Source organism: Tachyglossus aculeatus, chromosome 14, assembly GCF_015852505.1.
Source record: "Tachyglossus aculeatus isolate mTacAcu1 chromosome 14, mTacAcu1.pri, whole genome shotgun sequence".
Classification (NCBI taxonomy): domain Eukaryota; kingdom Metazoa; phylum Chordata; class Mammalia; order Monotremata; family Tachyglossidae; genus Tachyglossus; species Tachyglossus aculeatus.
Genome location: NC_052079.1, coordinates 32,704,019 through 32,727,449, shown reverse-complemented (window position 1 = coordinate 32,727,449; position 23,431 = coordinate 32,704,019). Strand labels below are relative to the sequence as shown.

The following is a 23,431-nucleotide window of genomic DNA, read 5'->3' as shown; positions in this document are numbered from 1 at the left end:
AGGCAGAGCAATCAATTAATCAATTGAATTTATCGAGTGCCTAGCATGTTCAGAGCACTTTACTTGGGAAAGTACAACAATTTAGAGTTAGAAGAGACCGGAACAGTGGGTATATAAATGAGAAATAATGTTCACTATGGGAGGGGAATGGGAAAAAGTAGGACTCTTTGGTACAACCTGGCCCAGCCCTCTTCTGATTTTGTATGGCAGTTCATGTTCTGACTTTCGCTGTTCATTCTGTCCTCCTGCAGCAACCGCCTCCTCTTCCCAAGGGGGTTAATATGTCACTTTGGCCCTTGCACCTTGCTCTTCCTAGAAGTGCAACTCCCTCTCCTTGAGCAGCGAGTCTCTTCCACTGGGGTCTCCCTTTCATGCCTGGTCCTCGCTGTCCTCTCCAGCCTCCTTTATAAAGTTGGGTCGCATACCTGGGCTTGCTCCCTCCCCGTGGGTCTGAATAAATGAGATCGGGAAAGTGGGGGAGTGATCCACAGTGATAGGGGCCAGGTGAGTAGAGGCCAGAGACCCAGTGGAGTGAGGGACGGAGGGGAAGACCTGAGCCCGGGGAAGGGAAGAAGCAGATAAGAAGCAGTGTGGCCTAGTGGAAAGAGCATAGGTCTGGGTGTCATGAACTTGGTTCTAATCCCTGCTTTGCCAAGTGCCTGCTGAAGGGCCTTGGGCAAGGCACTTAAGTTCTCTGTGTCTCAGTTACCGCATCAGTAAAAGAGGGATTAAACCTTCTCTTTTCAGTTTAGGCTTTGAGTTCCATGTGGGAGAGGGACTGTGTCCAACCAGATAAACTTGTCGCTACTCCAGCACTTGGAACAGCGCTTGATACGTAGTAAGTGCTTAACTATTTAAAAAAGGACTAGCAATGGGCTCTGAGTAAAATCAATCAATCAGTTGGATTTATTGAGCACTTACTGTGTGCAGAGCACTGTACTAAGCACTTGGGAAGTACAAGTTGGCAACATAAAACACTGTCAACCCACTGGAATATTGATGAATCAACTGGAATTCTGAAATACTGAAATGTTTCTCTCTCACTTTCTCTCTTCTCTCCTCCTTCTTTACTCTTTCTTGACTAGGCATGTAGAAAAGAGGGGAGCCAGACTGTTTTTCATTTCGAATACAATCCAACTAACAGGAAATGTACCTCATTTGGGTAGTTCAAACCCTACTGAGTTCTCAACTGTGACGTGTTGTAATTAATAATAATGCTGAGCTCATTTGCCTTTTGCAGACCAGGGGAAAGTATCTCTAGGCTGTAATCTCATTGTGGGCAGGGAATGTGTCTGTTATATTGTTGTATTTTAATCTCCCAAGCACTTAGTACAGTGTGCTGCATATGGCAAGAGCCCAAAAAATTGATTAATTGATTGATCTCAGATGATGTGTTATCTGGGAACCCAAAGGGATGTTTCAGCAGTTATTGTCCTGGTGGTTGATATGTTATATAACGAAAGGGAAAATGAATGATCTTATAGGGCTCAATAAATGAATCGTTAGTAATTATTTAGCAACTTTTTTCCAAAAGATACAAAATATTTTCACCCAAACTAATATTAATGTCCTGGAATAGTTCTTTAATCAGGCCAAATCAAGCAGTTAGTTTCATTTCAGATGGAAAAATTGAGGCACAGATGAAATCAAATGACTTGGACCAGATCAGACTGTCAATAGATGAACTGACTTGGACCCCGGTGTTCTGAATTCCAGTCTAGTTCTCCTTCTGCTTTATTATTACCCTTCAGGAATCATTTCATTCATTCATTCAATCTTATTTATTGAGCACTTACTGTGTAAAGAGCACTGTACTAAGCACTTGGGAAGTACAAATTGGCAACATAGAGAGACGGTCTCTACCCAACAATGGGCTCACAGTCTAGAAACAACAGGCTTGGAACGGAAAAATTAATGTAGCATTGTCATTATATATTAGTTCTTTCAGTGAAAGCATTATTACATATTGAGAAGCAGTGTGGCTCAGTGGAAAGAGCACGGGCTTGGAGGTCAGAGGTCATGGGTTCTAATCCTGGCTCCACTACTTGTCAGCTGTGTGACTTTGGGCAAGTCACTTAACTTCTCTATGCCTCAGTTACCTCATCTGTATAATGGGGATTAAGACTGTGAGCCCCATGTGGGACAACCTGTTTACCTTGTACCCGCCCCCCCACAGCGCTTAGAACAGTGCTTGGCACACAGTAAGCACTTAACAAATGCCATTATTATTATTATTTATTATTATTATCAGTCATACAAAATAAACACGGCAATCCCCCAAATCCAAATAATGGAACTTTTAGGGCTTCTCAAACACTTAAGATGTGTACACCTTAGTAAAGCTGAAATCAATTGTGATTATAAATGTGTTTAGGGATATATTCACTAGGCAATACACTATCCTCAAAAAGAAAAGCAGAATATGTAATAAAAAAGCCAGCATGCCTTCTGGGGGATTTAAAGACAGTTTGATGATAGTGGGGCTTCAGACAGCACAATTTGAAGGTCTATAAAGGTACAGGTAAGCTTCTTGTAGGCAGGGATCATGCACTATCTCTATTGTATTGCACTTTTCCAAGTGCTTAGTGTTGCTCGTAGTAAGCACTCAATAAGAAACAGCAATCCGTTGCTTGATTAATTGACTAGAGTAGTGTTCAACTTTCTATATATGCTGTGGGATCTGGATCTACTCCAGAAGACCCATTTTCAGCTTTTTGAGTAATTCCACCAGTGCCAATTTGAACCATATTCAACATGAAATGGAGGGTAAGATTCTCAGCAACAAGTTCCTAACAAGGTCCATTCCGATCACCAGATGGCCGAGTGAAATACCCAGAACCTTGCTGCCTCTCCATCTCAAATCCCATGGCCCCTGCTCCTGATATGCTCTATGCTGTCGGGGGGGACTGAACGATTGTGAGTATTTAGCCTCCACAAAATTTAGGAGGTCACTACAGGTCCCCTTTACCACCGCACATGTTGGATTCCGCTCTTTTATGCTGTATTCCATATTGTTATGTTTCATATTTGTTTTGCATTTATAGTATTTCATCTTTCCTACTTCTATGGCCAAACAGTTCCCCTTGCTTTTTTAGATTGAGTCCCCAAAGTTCAGAAGCCATGTCTAACTCTCGTGTGCATATTTTTCCACAGCATTTAGTACAGTGCTCTACATACAGTAAGCAGGTAATAAGTACAACGCTACTACTACTAGTAGTACTGCTACTACTACTCCTCTTAGCCCACTAGAATTGAGGTGGTGCTTTTAGCAATACGACGTAACTGGGTGATATAAGATGGACAGCTAACAGTAGGATACTTGAGCAACTGCAGTAGGGTGAAATCAAAGCTAGGGCACACAACCTAGGAAGCAGAATTAACAATTTAAAGATAATAATAATAATGGATTTGTTAAGTGCTTACTACATGTGAAGCACTGTCCTAAGCGCTGGAGGGGGATACAAGGTGATCAAGTTGTCCCACGTGGAGCTCACAGTCTTAATCCCCATTTTACAGATGAGGGAACTGAGGCACAGAGAAGTGAAGTGAATTGCCCAAAGTCACGAAGCTGACAAGTGGCAGAGCCGGAATTAGAACCCATGACCTTTTAGACTGTGAGCCCACTGTTGGGTAGGGACTGTCTCTATATGTTGCCAATTTGTACTTACCAAGCGCTTAGTACAGTGCTCTGCACATAGTAAGCGCTCAATAAATACGATTGATGATGATGATGACCTCTGACTCTCAAGCCCGGGCTCTTTCCACTGAGTCACGCTGCTTCTCATGACATAGTGAAGCACTTCTCCAACAATGAGTGTGGCAGTGACTCCTGGAAGACCATTCTAACGGACAGGACAAGCTGCCAGGCAGTTTGTAAACCTCTTGCAGGTAGGCGTCATGGTCTACCTACTCTACTGCACGCTCCCAAAATGATTAGTAGAGTGCTCTAATGCGTCAGGTATGCAAATCTTTTCAAACAGACCTTTCCAAGGCAAGGAAAGGATCTCAGCTTCAGTAGCATAAACTTCAAAAATAAGCAAAAGACATATATTGTTGGACAACTAAACTGTAAACTTTAATCCAGGTTTTAAATTACTGTTTGCCTACATGTATGAGGTAACACTTTACACTAGGAGAAATTAAGCAGCTAGATGAAATTTTGAACTGAAATTTAATTTAAAGCAGAAGTAAATTTTTCCTTTCTGGCAAGGAAAGATTGCAACAGAAAAAATTCTAACCCCAAATTCTGGTACATGTGTGCATGATTAAAGGCCACAACCAGAATAAATGATGGCTTCTCATTTTCTGCGCAGACTGACTACGGTCATGTTATTGGAAAAAGTTGAAAAATCATACTTCCGAAATGAAGATTAATGCCTATCTAATAGTTATATTCAAATCAATTTTTCCCAATCATGATGCCCATTTTTGCTTCAAATATGAAGGAAGCCAAAAATTATACTTTTTCTTCCTAAATAACTAATAACGGTGCTCTTTATTCTATTTTTTTCAGCGCATATCTCCACACAAGCGCACACATATGTATAAAAATAGGTAAGCAGCAAATGCCACAATCTGTGTCACCAGCAAGCACGCTGATTGGACGATGGATGACTATTACCTGGTGGTGACCGATGGCAAGATTGGGATTAAAGAAGGACGAGTAGAGGGTATGGAGGATGATGGTGATGTTATTGATGGAGATGGGAAAGTTAGGAAGAGGTGTGGTGTGTTTAGGAAGTAAGGCCAGTAGTTCTGTTTCATAGTCATATTGAGTATGAAGTGTGGTGGGTTATCCAGTCGGAGATGCTCTGCAGGCAAGAGGATTGTAGGCTAGATGAGAGGTTGGACTAGAGAGGGAGGTTTGAGAGCCACTTGCGTAGAGATAGTAGCAGAAGCCATGTGAGCAGTGAGCTTCCTGAGAGACTGAGTGTAGAGTGAAAATTGGGAAGCAGAATGAGAAGAAGAGAGGCAGAAGAGAAGCTGGCAAGCAAGTGGAGATAGGCCAGGCAGGTAGGAGTGGAACAGTATTAGTACCATGTCAGAAAAACCAAGGCCTGATGGGTTTTGAGGAAGAATAGTAGTAGTAATAGTATTTATTAAGTGCTTATGCAGAGCTCTGTACTAAGTGCTCCACCACTTTCTAATTCTGGCTACGTCACTTGTCTGCTGTGTGACCTTGGGCAACTCACTTTGTTTCTCTGTGCCTCAGTTACCTCATCTGTGGGGGATTGAGACTGAGAACCCCATGTGGGACAGGAACTGTGTTCAACCTGATTTACTTGTATCCATTCCAGTGCTTAGTACAGTGCCTAGCACACAATAAGAGTGCAACAAATATAACCATTATTACTATTATTATTATGAAAAATACACAGGTGGGTATTTCACACGGCCCCTGACCCCTCATGAATCTCACAAGCTGAAAAGGGAGTGGTTCTCAGCAGAGAGATCAAAGAACGTCAGGATGGAGTATAGCTCTTTGGACTTGACTCAATGACTCATTAGAGTCATTGGTGACTCTAGAGTGGGCCATCATAACAGAATGAAGGGATTGTGAAAGCCTAATGGAAGTGCACTGAGAAGACAGTTGGTGTAGAGGAAGAAAAAGTAGCAGAAATATTTGATCCACTCTAGGAGTTTGGCTAGGAATTGGACAGAAGCGATGGGGTGATAGCTGAAGAGGGCCATGAGATTGAAGGGGCTTTTATAGTATAGGAAAATGATACTAATGATAATAATAATGGTACTTGTTAAGTGCTTGCTATGTGCCAGGCACAATACTAAGTGCTGGAGTAGATATAAGTTTAACAGTTTGGACACAGCCCCTGTCCCACATGAGGTTCACAGTCTATGGAGGAAGGAGTAAGATTTAATTTCCAACTTTACAGTTGCGTAACTGAGGAACAGAGAAGTTAAGCGAATTGCCCAAAGTCACAAAGTAGTCATGTGGCAGAGCCGGAATTAGAACCCAGGACCTCTGACTCCCGGGTCCTTACTCTTTCAGGTTTGAAGGCAGAAGGGAGGGAGTCTACTGAGAGAGGGGTTGAAAATAATGGTGGGGTCTGGGAAGAGAGTGGGAGTGAGAAATTTTAGAAGGTGGGAGGGGTTAGGATTAGGGGCTCAAGTGGAGAAGGTAAGTACGGAGAGCAGGTGGGATGTCTTCTTGAGAAAAAGTTATGAAGTAGGAAAAAGTTGAAGAGGTGACAGAGTGGTGAGGAGATAATGGGGCACATTGGGGAGCTTGCATCTGGTAGCTTCAATTGTAGCAAAAAAGTAGTTGGCAAAATCATAAAGGGACAAGAGAGGGAAGTGGTAGCAGAAGGGGGAGAGGGGCTTCTTGAGACCCTATGAATCTGTGTCCAGTTTCAAAACAACCAACTCCTTTTATTTTTCAAGATAGTAATAGGATTTTTTAAGTGCTTCCTGTGTGCAGAGTACTGTACTAAATATTGGGAGACAATACATAGGTGGGAGTTAGACATGGTCCCTGTCCCTTGTGGTGCTCACAATCTTAAGGTCTTTCACATCCCTGCTAGAAGAGAGAGCTGAGCCCCTGTATAATATAATGATTCTTATAACTGATGTTTTGCCAACTTGTACTTCCCAAGTGCTTAGTACAGTGCTCTGCACACAGTAAGCACTCAATAAGTATGATTGATTGATTGATTTGAGAAAATTGACACAAAGTGAAACCAAGAGAGAAGGCATTGTGGATGCATTCATTCATTCAATCATCTTTATTGAGCACTTATAATAATAATGATGGTATTACTTAACTGCTTACTATGTGCCAAGCACTGTTCTAAGCACTGGGGTAGATATATCAGGTTGTCCCATGTAGGGCTCAGAGTCTTAATCTCTATTTTACAGATGAGGTAACTGAGGCATAGAGAAGTTAAGTGGCTTGCCCAAGGTCACAAAGCTGACAAATGGCAGAGCTGGGATCAGAACCCACGACCTCTGACTCCCAAGCCTGTGCTCTTTCCATTAAGCCGCCATGTGCAATGCACTGTACTAAGCACTTGGGAGAGTACAATACAACAATAAACAGATACATTCCCTGCCCACAGTGAGCTTGGATAGTAAGTGTGGCAGTATATCCAGGGTCAACCTCACATTGAAAAAAAATCTCTCTGCCAATACTGTCATCTTCCATCTTGAGGGACAGTGATATTTACATGTGTTTGTGTGACAGTTATCCTTGTAACATTTCCTTCCCTGGAAGAACAAGAAGCAGTTCTTCCAGTATTGTTCTGCAGCACTGTTCTGATAAGAACAATGAAAAAGAAAAACAAAAAACAACAACAATAAAATGAACAAACACCTAATAGAGGGATTCTCAGGTGGGATTGAAATTGCCAGGGGTACCACGTGATTGTTTTAACATAAAAAATCCACTCTAAATAGCTGGAATATGATTTTAATGTTTTAAAAGGTAGCTCACAGAAGGTTTCAAAAACAATTGTAGTCCTTAGAGTTGATCTTGACCTGTGGAGGATATTCATTTAGATTTATAATCATTGCCTTCTTTATTTTAGTTAGAGAAGTCACTGAAAGATGATTTTTGTCTAAAATAAATGCAATCAAATCTATATCTTTTGATTTGTCAATTAAGAGAAATGTCAGATTAGGTGGAGAAAACATTCAGAATCACATAAAGTGAACTAGAACGATTTGTGGTCTTTGGTATCTGTTGATATGGTAGCCATAAAGAAAGAGTTTTGAATGCATATGTTCTAAATCAAAAAAGCAAATGCAAAATTTACTACTTTGGACTTTGATATGGAATTGTGACATTCTCTAAGAGTCACTGGGTCCATGCACCAACAAAGGATTATAAGGCGATATGGAGAGTGGGGCTGTTTCTGATCTCTCTCTGCATCAAGCAGAACTGATCTAAGCAAGGAACTCTCATTGACTTCAAAAGGGAACCAATATTTGGAACAATTCAATGAAACATGGAGCAAGGCAAGAAATAAGCCTAGTGTTTTCTTTCTCACAGGTATGTAATCTTGTTCACATTATATACCTTACTTCCTCAGACCAGAACTCTGAAATTTCACAAAGATAAGAGTACCATTAAGCTGATAACTATTGGTTTAGTTCTGCAGATTTTACTGGATACAGCTGCATGCAAGATTGTAAGACTTCAAGTCTTTTACTTTGACTTCTGTACACATTCCTAAGAAAAGAGTTAGATTCTGAATATGCTGGATATGCATTCCTTGTTTATAACTTTATTTCATGATGACAGTGTTTGTTAAGTGCTATGTGTCAAGCACTGTTCTAACCACTGGGGTAGATGTAAGCTAATGTTGGACACAGTCCCTGTCCAACATTGGGCTAACAGTCTTAATCCCCATTTTACAGATGAGGTGACTGAAGCTCAGAGAAGTTAAGTGACTTGCACGTGGTCACACAGCTGACCAGTGGCAGAGCAGGGATTTAGAACCCAAGTCCTTCTGACTCGCAGGCCTGTTCTTTATCCACTAGGCCATGCTGCTTTACCAGCATGGGGAATTCAACTATCATATATAGTTGATATAGTCTATCATATAGTTTCTACAGTATTCCTACAAAGGTGAAATGAGATTTAAAAAGTGGATAAAACTGGAAACTATGCTGAAATGTTTGCAAATAATCCAGTATGTCACTGCATGCATGTATGAAAGTCACTCTGGCACATACTGGATCATTCAGAATGAATCCCTGTCCTATATAGTCTGGAGTCTGGATGGGGTTTGGATCTACCCTGGATGAGTTCAGGTAAGTTGAAATGGTTCTAGGACTTCTTCCACGTTTGGGATTCACTGAGAAAGTTTCAATTGCCTTTCTTGAGCTCTTCCTGCTATTACGCCAAAGAACATAAAGGATTATACGAGTTTCACTCCAACCATATGTGTGCATCTCAGTGTATTTTTCAGCGTGTGTCTTGTGTGCCTCTCAAAGGCTTGTGTCTCCTACCTCTGGGGTATAGTTCTCGGCTCTGCACAACTGTAGATGTTCAATAATGTGGCTGTTGATGATGATGTCCTCCTGTCATCCTCCTGTCTCACTGTGAGTCCCTATGAATAGGTTCCATTGTGGGTACAAGCATATTCTCAGCATCTGCATTTCCATCCTTGTCCATTTGTGCTTGCGTTCATCTACGTTTATGTGCATTTGTGTGAGTTCTTCTTTTTGAGTGAGTGGGTCTTTATTAGAGTGGGTCCTTCTGAATGTGTCAGTATGAGTTTCCCCTGTATTTTAGGAGCATCAGTGTAACCTCGTTGTGGGCAGGGAACATATGTACCAACTCTGTTATATTGTACCCTCCCAAGCTCTGCACACGGTAAGCGCTGAATAAATATGATCGGTTGATTGATCAGTGCTCTTTTTGTGCCTCTATGTGATTATGTTTCACTGTATTTGAGTATTGTTGCTTTTTATTTCTCTTTGTCATATAGGGTAGAGGAGCTAAAATGTCCAGCATGTGCCAGAGTGGCTTCACACATGCATGCAGAGGCAGGATGGATTATTTGCCAACATTTCAGCATATTTGCCAGTTTGATTCACTTTTTCTATTTCATTTTATCATTGTGAGTAAATGATATTCCAGAAAATTTAAGAATTTCCTTCAGGCCCTGTTCCCTGAGGCCAGGGATCATGAATACCAACTCTATTGTATCATACTCTCCCAAGTGCATTAGTACTCTGTGCTCTGCAGACAGTAGGTGCTCAATAAATGCCATTGATTGATTAATTGATTGTGACATACAAGAGGCGCTGGTGGAAGAGCTCTAGAAATCAGATGTGGGGCCTAGGGGAGGTTAAGCTTTCACAATGTACTGTATAGTCCTTCAGTTTGACATGAATATTGATACCACGTTAATGCCACAATTTATCAGTCTACAAATCCATTCCGGATTTCTCGATTAGACTTTCTAATTCTTTGTCTATCAAACGAGTACTTATTTCTCTGTCAAAGATTTAAACTGGTACATAATCCAGGTCTTTTTCAGATGAATGAATCCATTGCTTGTTACAAGTGATCCTAAATTACTCCATGGACACACATGTATATACATAGAAGAACTCTTGTATGAATGATTCAAAGGTTTCCAGTGGGACTCTTAGGTTTTTGAGGGAGAAGAGTTCTCTGGATTTTCCGAATCACGGTTTGAACCCGGAATCCAGATTCCTTATTGCACCTCCAAGCAAGGTTGCACATTATAGGTTGATGATTATTGGGCATCAAACATAGCCTTGTGCCTTCTCACCTTTTTCATTCTTGACTGGTAATCCAGTCACTGGTTGTTTCATCTATATTTGATGTCTTCCTCCCCCATTACATTGTATCATCCTATCCCTATTGTACCTCTTCCAAACATTTAGTACAATGCTCTGCACAGAGTAGATATTCAAATGCTTTGCACATAGTAAGTACTTAACGAATACCATCATTATTATTAATAAATACAAATGATTACTGTATTTGTTGAAGGAAAAATTACTCTATTTTGGGGACCTCTAAGTTGCACAGTGGATGGGCCTCCAGGATATGTGTGGGGCTAAAGAATCAATAAATCTATCAATTATATGTATTGAGCACTTACTCTCTGCAGAGCACCTACTGAGAACTTGGGAGAGTACAATATAAGAATAGAATAGGTACATTTATTTTCCATAATGAGTTTACAGTCTACAGGGGGAAACAGACAATAATATAAATAAATGAATTACAGATATGTACATAAATGCTGCGGGGCTGGGAGGGGGTTGAATAAAGGGAGCAGGTCAGGGTGACACTGAAGGAGTGGAAGAAAAGGAAAAGAGGGCTTAGTCAGGGAAGGTCTTCCCAGGGAAGAGACCTTCTTGGAGGAGATGTGTCTTCAAAAAGCCTTGAAGTGGGAATAATTGTCTGTCAGATATGAAGAGGGAGGGCATTCCAGGCCAGAGGCAGGATGGGGGAGAGAGGTCGTCGATGAAATAGACAAGATTGAGGTAGAGTTTGTAACTTGGCATTAGAGAAGTGAAGTGTGTGGGCTGGGTTATAGTAGGAGAGTAGTGAGGTGAGATAGGAGGGGGCAAGATGATTGAGTGCTTAAAAGCTGATAGTAAGTAGTTTCTGTTTGATGTGGCGGAGCACGGACAACCACTGGAGGTACTTGAGGAGTGGGGAAACATAGACTTAATGTTTTTGTATAACAAAACAGGCAGCAGGGTGAAGTATGGACTGGATTGAGGAGAGACCTGAGATGGGAAGACGAGTCAGGAGGCCAATACAGTAATCAAGGCAGGGTAGGATAAACGCTTGGATTGATGTGGGAGTTGTTTGGATAGAAAGGAAAGAGGATTTTCTCTATGTTGTGAAGGTTGAACCAACAGGAGTTAGTGATAGACTGAATATGTGGGTTGAAGGACAGAAGAAGGAGTCAAGGATAATACCAAGGTTATGGGCATGTGAGACAGGAAGGATGGTGGTGCTGTCTACAGTGATGGGAAAGTCAAGGGGAGACCAGGGTTTGGATGGGAATATAAGGATTCTGACTCTGACATGTTAAATTTGTGGTGATGGCAGGACATCCAAGTAGAGATGTCTTGGAAGGCAGGAAGAAATGAGAGACTGCAGAAAGGGAGAGAGATCAGGGCTGGAGATGTAGAGTTGGGAGTCATCTGCATAGAAGTGGTAGTTAAAGCCATGGTAGCAAATACATTCTCCAAATGAGTGCGTATAGATGGAGAATAGAAGGGGATCGAGAACTGAACTTTGAAGGATTGCCACCATTATGGGGTGGAAGGCAGAGAAGGAGACCATGGAAGAGAGTGAGAATCAGTGGCCAGAGAGATAGGAGGATAATCAGGAGATGAAAGAGTCAGTGAAACTGAGGTTGATTGTTTCCAGGAGAAATGGATGGTTGATTGTGAGTGTCATGGGCAGCTGAGAGGTTGATGAGGATGGAGTAGAAGCAAGAAAATAAGACAAGAAGATAGAGATTCAGAAAGCCAGAATGGGCTACAGAGAGGGACAATATGATGGACTGGTAGCCTAGAAAGACCTAGAGGGAAAGAAATACAGAAAAAACGGGTGGAGGGAAGGCAGGATCAAGTAGGTAGTTCAGAATTGGGATAATGCACACACACACAAGTACAGGTAGCCCTTTCCCAGCTGGGCCACAACCTTTGCTATTACTGTGGCTCGTACTTAATCAGGACCCTGCTTTTGCCATCCAATAAGTCAGATACACTTCAGAGTGGCTAAATTGGCTAATTTAGTTGCAATGGGGCAGTGCATAAAGGACCAATGACTACCAAAACATGAAAGAAAGAAGAGATGGATGAGATGGAGGAGGAGGAGTAGCAGATTTAGAAAAAAAAAAGGAAGAAGAAAAAGAAGAACCCGGTTGCTATGATGCTAGCACTGCAGCCATTGTCAAGGTAGTTGCTCCCATAGTGACTATCAGATTCCCCTCCTGACATTGTAGCAGAAAATGGGACCCTAATGGGTCCTGTTAGAGACTTTCTTGGAGGCATGATGGGACTGGCTAATTCCTGATAATTGGATCATTTAATTTTAAACAATAAACATCGTTTTTTTGTTGATTCTACCACTTTGTACCTCTGAAGTTTTTCTTCTTGCCTCCAATTTAATATAATGTTATTCCAATGGTAAACCACCTGGATGGTGAGTGGCCTGGTAAAAATGTGTGTTCAGTGATGGAATATTCAAGACTAATCAATGAAGGACCAATCATAGAATGATGTCTCCAATCTGTATGAGTTGTCTTTAAATTAAAGAAGTATGCATATAGGACTATTTTCCTGATACCCCGCATCACAGGTATGTGGAAAGTGGCTCAAGGTTGAAAATGTTTAGAATAGGTTAGTTTTTGCCCTAATTTCTCCTACCTTTTAACAAGGTCACATAATCAATTAGTTGCTCAATCAATCATATTTACTAAGTACTTACTATGTGCAGAGCACTGTACTAAGTACTTGCGAGAGTACAATAAAGTTGGTAGACATATTCCCTATCCACCATAATAATAATAATGATGGCATTTATTAAGTGCTTACTATGTGCAAAGCACTGTTCTAAGTGCTGGATAATAATAATGATAATGATGGCATTTATTAAGAGCTTACTATGTGCAAAGCAATGTTCTAAGTGCTGGGGAGATTACAAGGTGATCAGGTTGTCCCACGGGGGGCTCACAGTCTTAATCCCCATTTTACAGATGAGGTCGCTGAGGCACAGAGAAGTTAAGTGATTTGCCCAAAGTCACACAGTTGACAATTGGTGGAGCTGGGATTTGAACTCCTGACTTCTGACTCCACAGCCTGTGCTCTTTCCACTGAGCCACCATGAGTTTGCATTCTAGAGGGGAAGATGGACATTCATATGAATAAATTATGATGTGCGTAATTGTTGTGGGGCTGAGAAAGGGGTAAAAAGCATGTAAAACCAAATCCATATGATATGTGTACTATGTGATTTGAACAATAAAATGTTCTCTCTATAAAATAACATGGACTTAATAAAAAATGCTTCTCAGGCAAGCAGGAGAGAGGCCTTCCCTGATGAATCTCTTCTCTACCCATCTAGAATCTTCCACAACTGTCACTTTAGCATTTCTGTGTCACCTAAGTATTTGGATACTCATTTACCCGGGAGCACTTTTTGACATATTTCTTCCTCCTCCCTATAACAGATTTTAGTGTCCATCTCCTCTACTAGATTGGAAGCTCCTTGAGGGGAGAAATCATGTCCACTAATTATACTGTATTCTCCTAAGGGTTTAGTTAGTAATAATAATAATAATAACAATAATAATGACATTTGTTAAGTGCTTACTACGTGCAAAGCACTGTTCTAAGAGCTGGGGGAGATACAAGGTGATCAAGATGTCCCATGTGGGGCTCACAGTCTTAATCCCCATTTTGCAGATGAGGTAACTGAGGCTCAGAGAAGTTAAGTGACTTGCCCACAGTCACACAGCTGACAAGTGGCAGAGTCAGGATTAGAACCCATGACCTCTGGCTCGCAAGCCTGTGCTCTTTCCACTGAGCCACGCTGCTTCTCTAGTTATGTTCTTTGCACACAGTATGTGCTCAATAAATACTATTGTTTAATTTCTTGATAGTAAATCTTATTATTTTGAGATCTCCAGTATATTTGCTTAAAGTTTTTAGATCTGTCATTTCTATATTTTCAATAAAGAGATTCTTTTCTCTTTTCAGTATCATGAATATATAAGCAATATTAAAATTCAGCTATGTGACAAGTCAATTCTTAAGACAGTCTTTTAAAATGTAGTTGTGTCCTGTTTAAGATTAAAACTAATAAAATAATTAGAACATATTTAAATTATTCAATTATACACCAAACATAATCTTCACATATATTTACATCCTTCTCATTATTTTATTTTATAAAACTTAGCAATGAGATATTTTCAGAGTAGGAAAACCTCACTTTCAAGTTTACTTTAGGCATTGAAGCATAGTAAAATTTGAATGTCACAAACCAAGATTTTCCACTTTGCTGATTTAATTACACAAACCATAAAAAAAAAATCCTTCAACCAACTGCAATGTGGCTTTCACTTGCAGAGCTAATAATAATCTTAAATACAATAAAATATTTTCAATCCCTACAGTGTATTAGTCAATGAATGTTGCTAGTGAAAGAACAACATGATGTGCCTGTTTCACAAAACAATTGCATATGGTATTTATGCTTCTGCACTGGATACCTAGGCCATAGCATATGAATCTATGTTCTCTTTACTGGTGGTGTTTCAAGGCTCATTAATTACCCCCACCTAAACCATTATTTATGAAGATTTATAGGTTTAAAAGCGAATCAAGAGTAAAAAGTCCACACGCAAATTTTCTTCTCCAGAATACGTTTAAAAAAAAATGAAAGTAGCAAAAAGTCCACTAAATTCTGAGGTTTCTGTGAGAGCATGGTTTTTTTTTTAAAATTTTAAACAGTATTTGTTAAGGGTTTACTATGTGCCAGGCACCATACTAAGTGTTGGTGTAGATATAAGATAATTGGGTTGGATGCAGTCCCTGTCCCTTCTAGGGCTCACAGTCTTAATCCCCATTTTACAGATGAGGTAACTGAGGCACAAATAAATTAAGTGACTTACCCAAGGTTACCCAGCAGATAAGTGAAGGGCTGACTCCTCCTTTCACTAGACCACGCTGTAACAAGCATGAAAGTCACTGAAAAGTTGTTGACATAAGTTTAGAGAAATCAACTCTCACTCACAAGGAATAAATACAACCTCAAGACTGTGACGAGTAAATGTAGCATTTGGGATCTTTGAACATTAAATCAGACCATGTACTTGAAAAAATAGTAATAAATCAATTATAACCCTTGAAACTGGTAAATATTTGCTTTAATAAAGTATTAACTATTTCTAGAATCAGATTAGGGGTGCTCACATATCTCGGTTTTTACCTACACCTTTCCATTCTAAATTCAATATATATCTCACACATCCAAATAACAGTAATGCTGATAAAATGTTTAATCATCTTTATTGGAAGATTCTATTGAAAATAAGGATCATCTGATGCATCATCTAGAACAATATTATTAACCACAGAAACTGTGTAAAAATAGCTGGTAAAGGTTTTGCTGCTGGGTAAATGAAGACTATTCTGCACTAGTTTGGAGCATGAATAAACCTATGAAAATATGACACGTACATCCATCTAAGATTGGTAATTTATTCAACAATGCAGTTGATAAACCTTTGGAATACTTAATGAACAGCAACCCATTTAGTCCTTTTGATAGGATAAAGAATGAATGAAAAGAATATCATCATCAATGTCTTAAAGCTAGGAGCATTGATTACCTTTAATAGGTATCCTATGGAATAGAAAAATGAAAAATAAGTTTAGAAGTTGTCAGCAATTGGCTCTACTAATTCTCTCACAATACCTCAAGAGTTAATGTTTTCTGGAGGCCATACCACATGAACACAGAAAGCACTGCAAAATTCTATTTTACTGATGGAGAATACGATAACTCCAACAGAAAGCTAAATTGCAAAACATGTATAGTAAAACAAATTAAATACAGTGCTCTAAAACTTTGTATCCAATTGGTAACATATAACCAGATATTCACAGACCTCTTGAAAAGAAACAGTCTCCATATGCTTTGCATGTTGAAACTTGAAAGGTTAGTTGAAAGTTTTTCCTTGCTTCTTGCCACTTCCCCATCCACCACTAAGCTGCATGGGATGATCACGAAATGATATGCGCTCTTTTTTAAAAGGTCTTGCATTTGTTTTCACTGGTACAGGTACTTTAGCTGAATAACCAAAATAGTAACATTAAAAATACAGCATCACATAGCATGACCAAAGTCCGATTAGAATTTTAAAAATATTATTCTAAAATGGTAGCAATATGTAATCCAATGAGCAAGACATTACTTTTCAAAAATGTGAAAATACTTGGCAGAAAAATTGTTTGGTAAAAAGAATTGTTAAAAACTATTCACCAAATTAAACATTGAAGAAAAACATCTTAGCCAGAAACAGACATACTGTGGATTTTTTTAAAATGTAGAAATGCATCAGCTTTTAATTCTATCAGATATATTAAACAATAGTATTCCACATTAAATATGACTGAGTACGATACCTACAATACAAGGCCAACATATTGTCTTGTGTTTCGGCTCCACATTTTAAAAAGGACACACAGACAGTGGAAGATATCCAAAGAAGAGCAGCAAATCTGTTTAAAGAGTTGGAACATAGACTTTATATGTATTAAGGATTGGGATTATTTAACCTGGAAAGGAGAAGGCTGCAAGATAACTTTACTGTCTTGGAGTAGATAAGTAGTTTTCTAAGAAGAATGTTGACCCTCAACTTGCTAAAGACAAAACAAAATGAAGAGACTGAAACTTCAGCAAAAGGGAATTATAAGATCATTTTAACATTAAAATGACTTCACGTATGGCTTTTTGACTAGCCTTATAAATCTTTAAGAACATAATTTAGTAAATGATTGACTATAGCTGATCATAGGTTTGTTAAGATAAACAGACATATTCATATTCCAAACAAATATTTCTTATGCAAATTGCACCCTGTAATGTCAGCACTCAATAAAGACCATTGAATGAATACAAGTGCCCAAGTGTATTTGTGTAAAAACAAATACACAAGTACTAGAGGTGCAACTCTGTTACATTGTACCTTCCCAAGTGCTCAGTACAGTGCTTTGCACACGGTAATGCTCAATGAATACCACTGATTGATTGATTGATGGGAAGCTGGGCTGATATGACTGGGGAAACAGGAATTCACCGAGGCAGTAAGTCAGCGATCTTTTTGAAGAGTTCATGTTAATTTAAGTGTTGTGAGAATTGTAATAATAATTATGGTAATTGTTAAGTGCTTACTATGTGCCAAGCACTGTTCTAAACACTGAAATCACCAAAGAAGGAGAAGTGCAGTCTTGTTCTCAAAGATGGTCAGCTAGTGCCTGTTCAACATTCTGGAAAGCTACCTTGGCTTTTTAGGCCAGTGGGCTCAGTTAAGCCACTGAAGAAATTGTTGCAGGGAAGAATTGAAACAACTTCCAAAAGGGCAGTTTTTCCATTTGGAGAATCTGACTCATCACATATATTCACAAATACCAGAACTAACATCCATTTAAAAAAACAAATCAGAAGCTACACTGGCACAAATATGCACCTGGATTGGGGAATAAGCATTAAGCTCCTCCTCTTCTAGATTACAAGGTCCTTGTGGGCAAGGATCTTGTCTACCAAGTCATTGAACTGTACTCTCCCAACTCCTCTGTAGGCACTCAATAAATACATGAATCGTAGGGCGAAAGAAAGAAAGGAATGAGACGCTGGGAAGATTTTTTTTTAATGGTACTTGTTAAGCATTGTTTTAAGTGTTGATGAGGTGGGTACAAGTTAATTAGGTCAGATACAGTCCCCGTCCCTCATGGGGCTCATAGGCTAAGAAGGAGGGAGAACAGGAGAAAGGGGTAAGATTTAAGGTCCTTAAGTAGTATGCCATCATTAAAGAACAGAGTTAATGAAAGAATGGAATGGCTAAATTGGCAGAATAAGTTTTATTGTGCATGATTGGGCAACTTTTTATAAACAATTCATTCAAGAGCCTAGTGGAGTTCCAAGCACCTAGGTATAGTTACATGTGTCTTCTAGTGTCTGCTCCACTCAGGGGTTGCTAAATAAGTAGTAGAACTATTTCAGAAAGAAAAATGTTGAAAAATTACCTGAAAAAGGACACATTATGTACCATTTAACTTGTCCCATTTAGTAAAATTATATTATTATTCTGAACAATCTAGTACTGGAGAAATGCATCAGTTATAACTTTCAAGTTTCATATATGCATATAAAAACTTGTGTGAAGCTATATGAACTTATATGGATTCATGTACACACCTATAATAAATCTTTGGTAACAATGCTAGAACAATGCTAAAATGCTGATGGACTTGGAAAATTTCTGTAAAATATTTACAAGTATATACGTTATCGAAAATTAACAAAAATATTCGAGTCAAACAGTTAAATTTGTTTTGGGAACATATTCCATTGAAACATTTTGATTCAACATTTGTGTGCATCAAAGGTATAGTTTGTGTCTTACTAATGTACTTTGTTATTTTGAAGCTTATTACTGAATCTTTAAATTGCCATCTTTGTGTCCCCTTTCACAATCTAACCCTATAAATGTTAATCTGCAATCTTTTCATTGCTACTTATAAAATCCCATTGCCTATATCAATTATGATACCTAAAAGCAGCAATTATGTGGCATTACAGCCAGTTTTATAGCCACCTTGCAATACATTTTAACTGGAATGAAAATGCCACTGAAAGATTAGTGGTCAGAAAGACAGTTTAGTTTCTGAGGGAATAAATAAGGCCTTTTCAAAAGAAGTCATTTTTTTTGTGATTAAAAGGCACTACAGATTGTGGTATTGTTTTTTTTTTATATTTAAGTTGATGAAACAATTTTCACAAGTAATCACTAAGCCTTCTTTTCTTATTTTATTCCACGTACTTTTTGTTATTATATAAATACTTTAGATGAACAGAGATTATGGAAAAATGTGATTATGGGAAAATGTTGAACAACCATTTAAGAATTTATTTTGAAGCTATTTTAATGCTTTGTGATTATTCTAGAATTGGACCAAGTGTATAAAGAAACAATTTGGCACAGTCAATATGTAATCACTCTAGCATTATTTAGACTTTTGAGAACAAAAAGTGGTGAGCTATTTGAAACCAAGAAAGACAACTGGGTATTACAGATATTCTGCAGATAGGATCCTGGAACCAAATGATGAAACTGGAAATAGTATGCTATCTTTTCCATTTCCTGAAGCAAAATTGTTACAGTCTAAATGAAACTTCAACAGTATTCTGAAGCATATTTTCAGGTGATCATACCCACCAAACAACCAACCATTTAAATCACTGATGAAAGCCTGTCTTGATTTTGGTTAAAATGCTCTTATTTTTGAGCAGTCATTTCTTTGCTGTTAAATCTGTTGCCTGCTAAAGATTTGTTCTGGTCATTTTTTTTGTTAAATCCTCAATTCTTTAACAAATATCGAGGGCTGCATATGCTGCATTTTGATAAGTAATTTAATACGTAAAATGCTTTGAATGGATCTCCTAGTATCTATAAAAAAGCTTCAGTAAACCGGTCATGATAGAAATTTCATGATGCATACTAATAACATCATAGGATTTTCATCAGTACACCTAACACTGTTTTTCTGGGTACTAATTTATTTCAAAGAGCTTCCCATATTGTATTACTTAACAGCAGATACTGCATGGAGAAAAAAAAAATCTACATTTTAATGAAAGTGACCAGAACGAATCTCTAGCAGCAAAGCATGTACATCAATTTAAGTTCTATAAATGCCTTTGTTTTAGTAGATTCGCAGGCGAGGTAGGTGCTACAGAAAAAAACAGCTGCTCTTCATGCTCCATCTTATTTAAAATTGGCTCACCACTTGCAGTGGACTGCAGACTCAAACTTACCAGATATAAATATGATAAAGGTGAATGAAAAGAATTTAATAATTTAATGTAAGGAATTTAATTTTTCCTTGCATTAATCATCTAAGTAGTTACAGTAACTTTTTGTTTATAGCCTCTTTCTACACTTGTATAATTTGTCTGTAGTTGGGAATTTTGTGGTAATTTAAACAAATGATATTGAAAACTTTGGGAAGTTCCTTGTAAAACTAATAATTAGATTTATAAAAGGATTGTTCCCTTATTAGATACTTCAAGTCCCAAGATTTCTACAGGGTCTTCATAGACTTTACAAAAGCATTTGATAGCATTTTTAGACTGTGAGCCCACTGTTGGGTAGGGACTGTCTCTATACGTTGCCAACTTGTACTTCCCAAGTGCTTAGTACAGTACTCTGAACACAGTAAGTGCTCAATAAATATGATTGATGATGATGATTTGATACTATCAGTAAATATGGGCTTCAGGAATCAACTTGCAAATTTGGAAGTCCCAAAATGTTCATCAAGGATCTGAAACTACTTCACCAAGGTATAGCTGGCTTGGTCAGAGCTGCGGGTGCCTTGTATGAACAATTCCCCACTGAAAAAAGAATAAAGTAGAGTTGTGTGGCCACCAACCTCTCACCCATGCCATACCTCTGGCCTGGAATACCCCCCTTTTTCAAAGCCTTATTGAAGGCACATCTACTCCAGGAGGCCTTCCCTGACTGAGCCCTCTTCCTTCTCTTCAACTCCCTTATGTGTTGTTCTTACTCCCTGTTCTCATTCCCCTTCCCAGACAAACAACATTTTTTAATTTTTTAAATATGGTATATGTTAAGCGCTTACTATATGCCAGGCACTGTTCTAAGCACTGGGTTAGGTACAAGCTAATCAGGTTGGACACAGTCCCTGTCCCAAATATGGCTCCCAGTCTTATTCTCAACACACCAACTATTAAGAATGAGGCCCTTTCAAATTTAGAAAGCCTTCCAACATGTATGGTTATGGTACTTGTCCCAGCTTTTGAGGATTCTCAAAGCAGTCAGCGGTCAGTGCAAAGCACTCAGATCCAAAGGCATAACTGCAGAGACCTCCAAGCGTTGAAGAAACAACCAGCTTAAACACTTACACAAGTTCTTTTTCAACAAATGGAACTGTGGTGAAATGCAGCAGGATCTCAAAGTTGCCACCATCATCACCATTAAGGGGAAAGATCAAATGTTAGCAATTTTTGAGGTACTTCCCTAAACTCCATTACCAGTAATATTCTTGCCCAGTGTTTCTGGATGAGCCACTAAGGAAAGTTACTAACATTGTGAAATCACAATGTCACTTCAGATCAGAGATGAACTCGGCTGACATGATATTTACAGTATATCAGATTGAGGAGAGTTGCAGGAATCAGCTCCCAGACTGCAACAAATTTTCACAGACCTTATGAAAGCTTTGACACCAAAAGTAGATCTGGACACTACAAATGGCTTAGTAAATTTGGCCAACCTGAACAGTTCATTAAAATACTAGGCTGCTATATGATGACTTGGCTGAATGGGTCAGTTTTTTTCTTTTTTATGCTGTTCGTTAAGTGCTTACTATGTAAGCAGTCTGTACTAAACCCTGGGGTGGATACAAGCTAGATATTATTAGACACACAGTCTTAATTCCATTTTACAGGTGAAGTGACTGAGGCACAGAGCAGTTAAGTGATTTGCCAAAGGTCACAGAACAGACAAGTGATGGAGCCTTAATAATATCCTTCTGTACTTCTAGGAAACTTTCCCAACTCAGTAGACTTCAAGCATCAGCCAGAACCCTGGATACAGTTACTTAAGAATTGCTGATGACTTTACCCCAAGAAGACATGGGTTTTCATGGTGTCAAGTAGGTGTTAGGAGCTTACAAAACTTATAAAAGAAATACAGCTAATGTATCAGCTTGCACCAAGAAAGCCATAACTACAACTAAAAATCTATATTAGGAACTCACAAAATTCTGTTATTTATGTAGAACACTGACTAATGATACACAAGGAAGCCCAAAATCAAGTCAAGAAAGTGAACACATCCTGTGAGACACTGTTAAGCAGTGTGTGGTGACACTGTGGTATTAGGCTTCAGACCAAACCCAGCCTTAAAACCAACCCTCTAAGATGGCTATAAACTCTGTCCAACCTTCTCTATGGCTATGAGTTGGTGGCAAGGAAATCAAAGGCACAAGTAAACACAGTCTGTTAAAAGAGTCTGATTATTGTTGCCAACTTGTACTTCCCAAGCGCTTAGTACAGTGCTCTGCACACAGTAAGCACTCAATAAATACGATTGAATGAATGAATTATGAGCTGGAGCAAGAGATGTGATGTTAGCAGAAGGATTCCAGGGGTTCAAGAGAAGGATTTTATAGTGTGGGAATCCTGAGTGTGTTTGAAGACAGAAGAAGGATCTTGAGAAGTGAGAGAGTTTGGGGGTAAGTGCTGGAAGTGAAAGACTCCAAGAAAGAAGTGCCAGAAAAATAGGGAAAAACAACAAAAAACAGCACATCGATGTGGGTGTAACCAAAATTAAAGAAAGATTACTGGGACGATGCAGTAGTCTACAGTGCCAAAGGTGTCTGAGAGAGTCTAGGGCTAGGACTAGGATGAAATAAGGCTATAACATTTAGAGAGGATGAGGTCATTGGCCATAGAAACTCATGTATCATATTCGTATTGGCAACTGCAAGGAAAAAGTTAATGGCAAGTGTGGGCATAAAGTTTCCTAGCATTCTTGGAAGTTTGTGGAATGGGGAATGTTGGCCCAAACTAGCAGTAATATTGATGAAGAATGCAGTATTCAAGGTTGTGCAGGTCACTCACTTTCCTACGTAGCCTGGGTTGGCTAAGTATGAAATGGCTTCTGAACCCAGTGACCTGGTGACCACCCTGACCCAGCTTTGAATGACACTAGATACTTCCATTAGGATAGAAAGGAATTCTGTATCAGCACAGCCAACCTGTCATCCTTGATTAAAGTCAGGAAGGCAGTTGTGCCATAATAATCCTGTCACCTGGACACAAATGAAGAAGCAAAGAGGAAAGACATTTCAATAAACTATCAATCATATTTACCGAGTACTTACCACATGCAGAGGACTGTATTAAGCACTTGGAAGAATACAGTTTAACAGAGTTGGTAGACACATTTTCTGTCCACAACAAGCTTATAGTCTACAGGACTGTACCTTTATACCTGTACCTCAAAGGGCCAATTAGAATAACCAGCTAGGGTTGGGTGGATGGAAAAGAAATATTTTTAAGGACTCTGTTCAAGAGCTAATTTGTGACATTCCCTACCACAATGAGCTTACATGATCATTACACATTTCATTTTTAACCTATTTACTGTCT

At 38.9% G+C, this 23,431-nt stretch overlaps 1 protein-coding gene across 1 annotated transcript in view; it reads right to left on the bottom strand.

The window, feature by feature from the left end:
- Positions 1-16,066: 16,066 nt before the first annotated feature.
- The window catches only part of LRRIQ1 (leucine rich repeats and IQ motif containing 1), a 174,630-nt gene continuing 167,265 nt past the window's right edge, over positions 16,067-23,431 (bottom strand). The window contains exon 25 of the mRNA XM_038756452.1: positions 16,067-16,321. Within this exon, the coding sequence (XP_038612380.1) occupies positions 16,191-16,321 (131 nt within the window). The 3' untranslated portion in view covers positions 16,067-16,190. The remainder of the gene's footprint in view (positions 16,322-23,431) is intronic.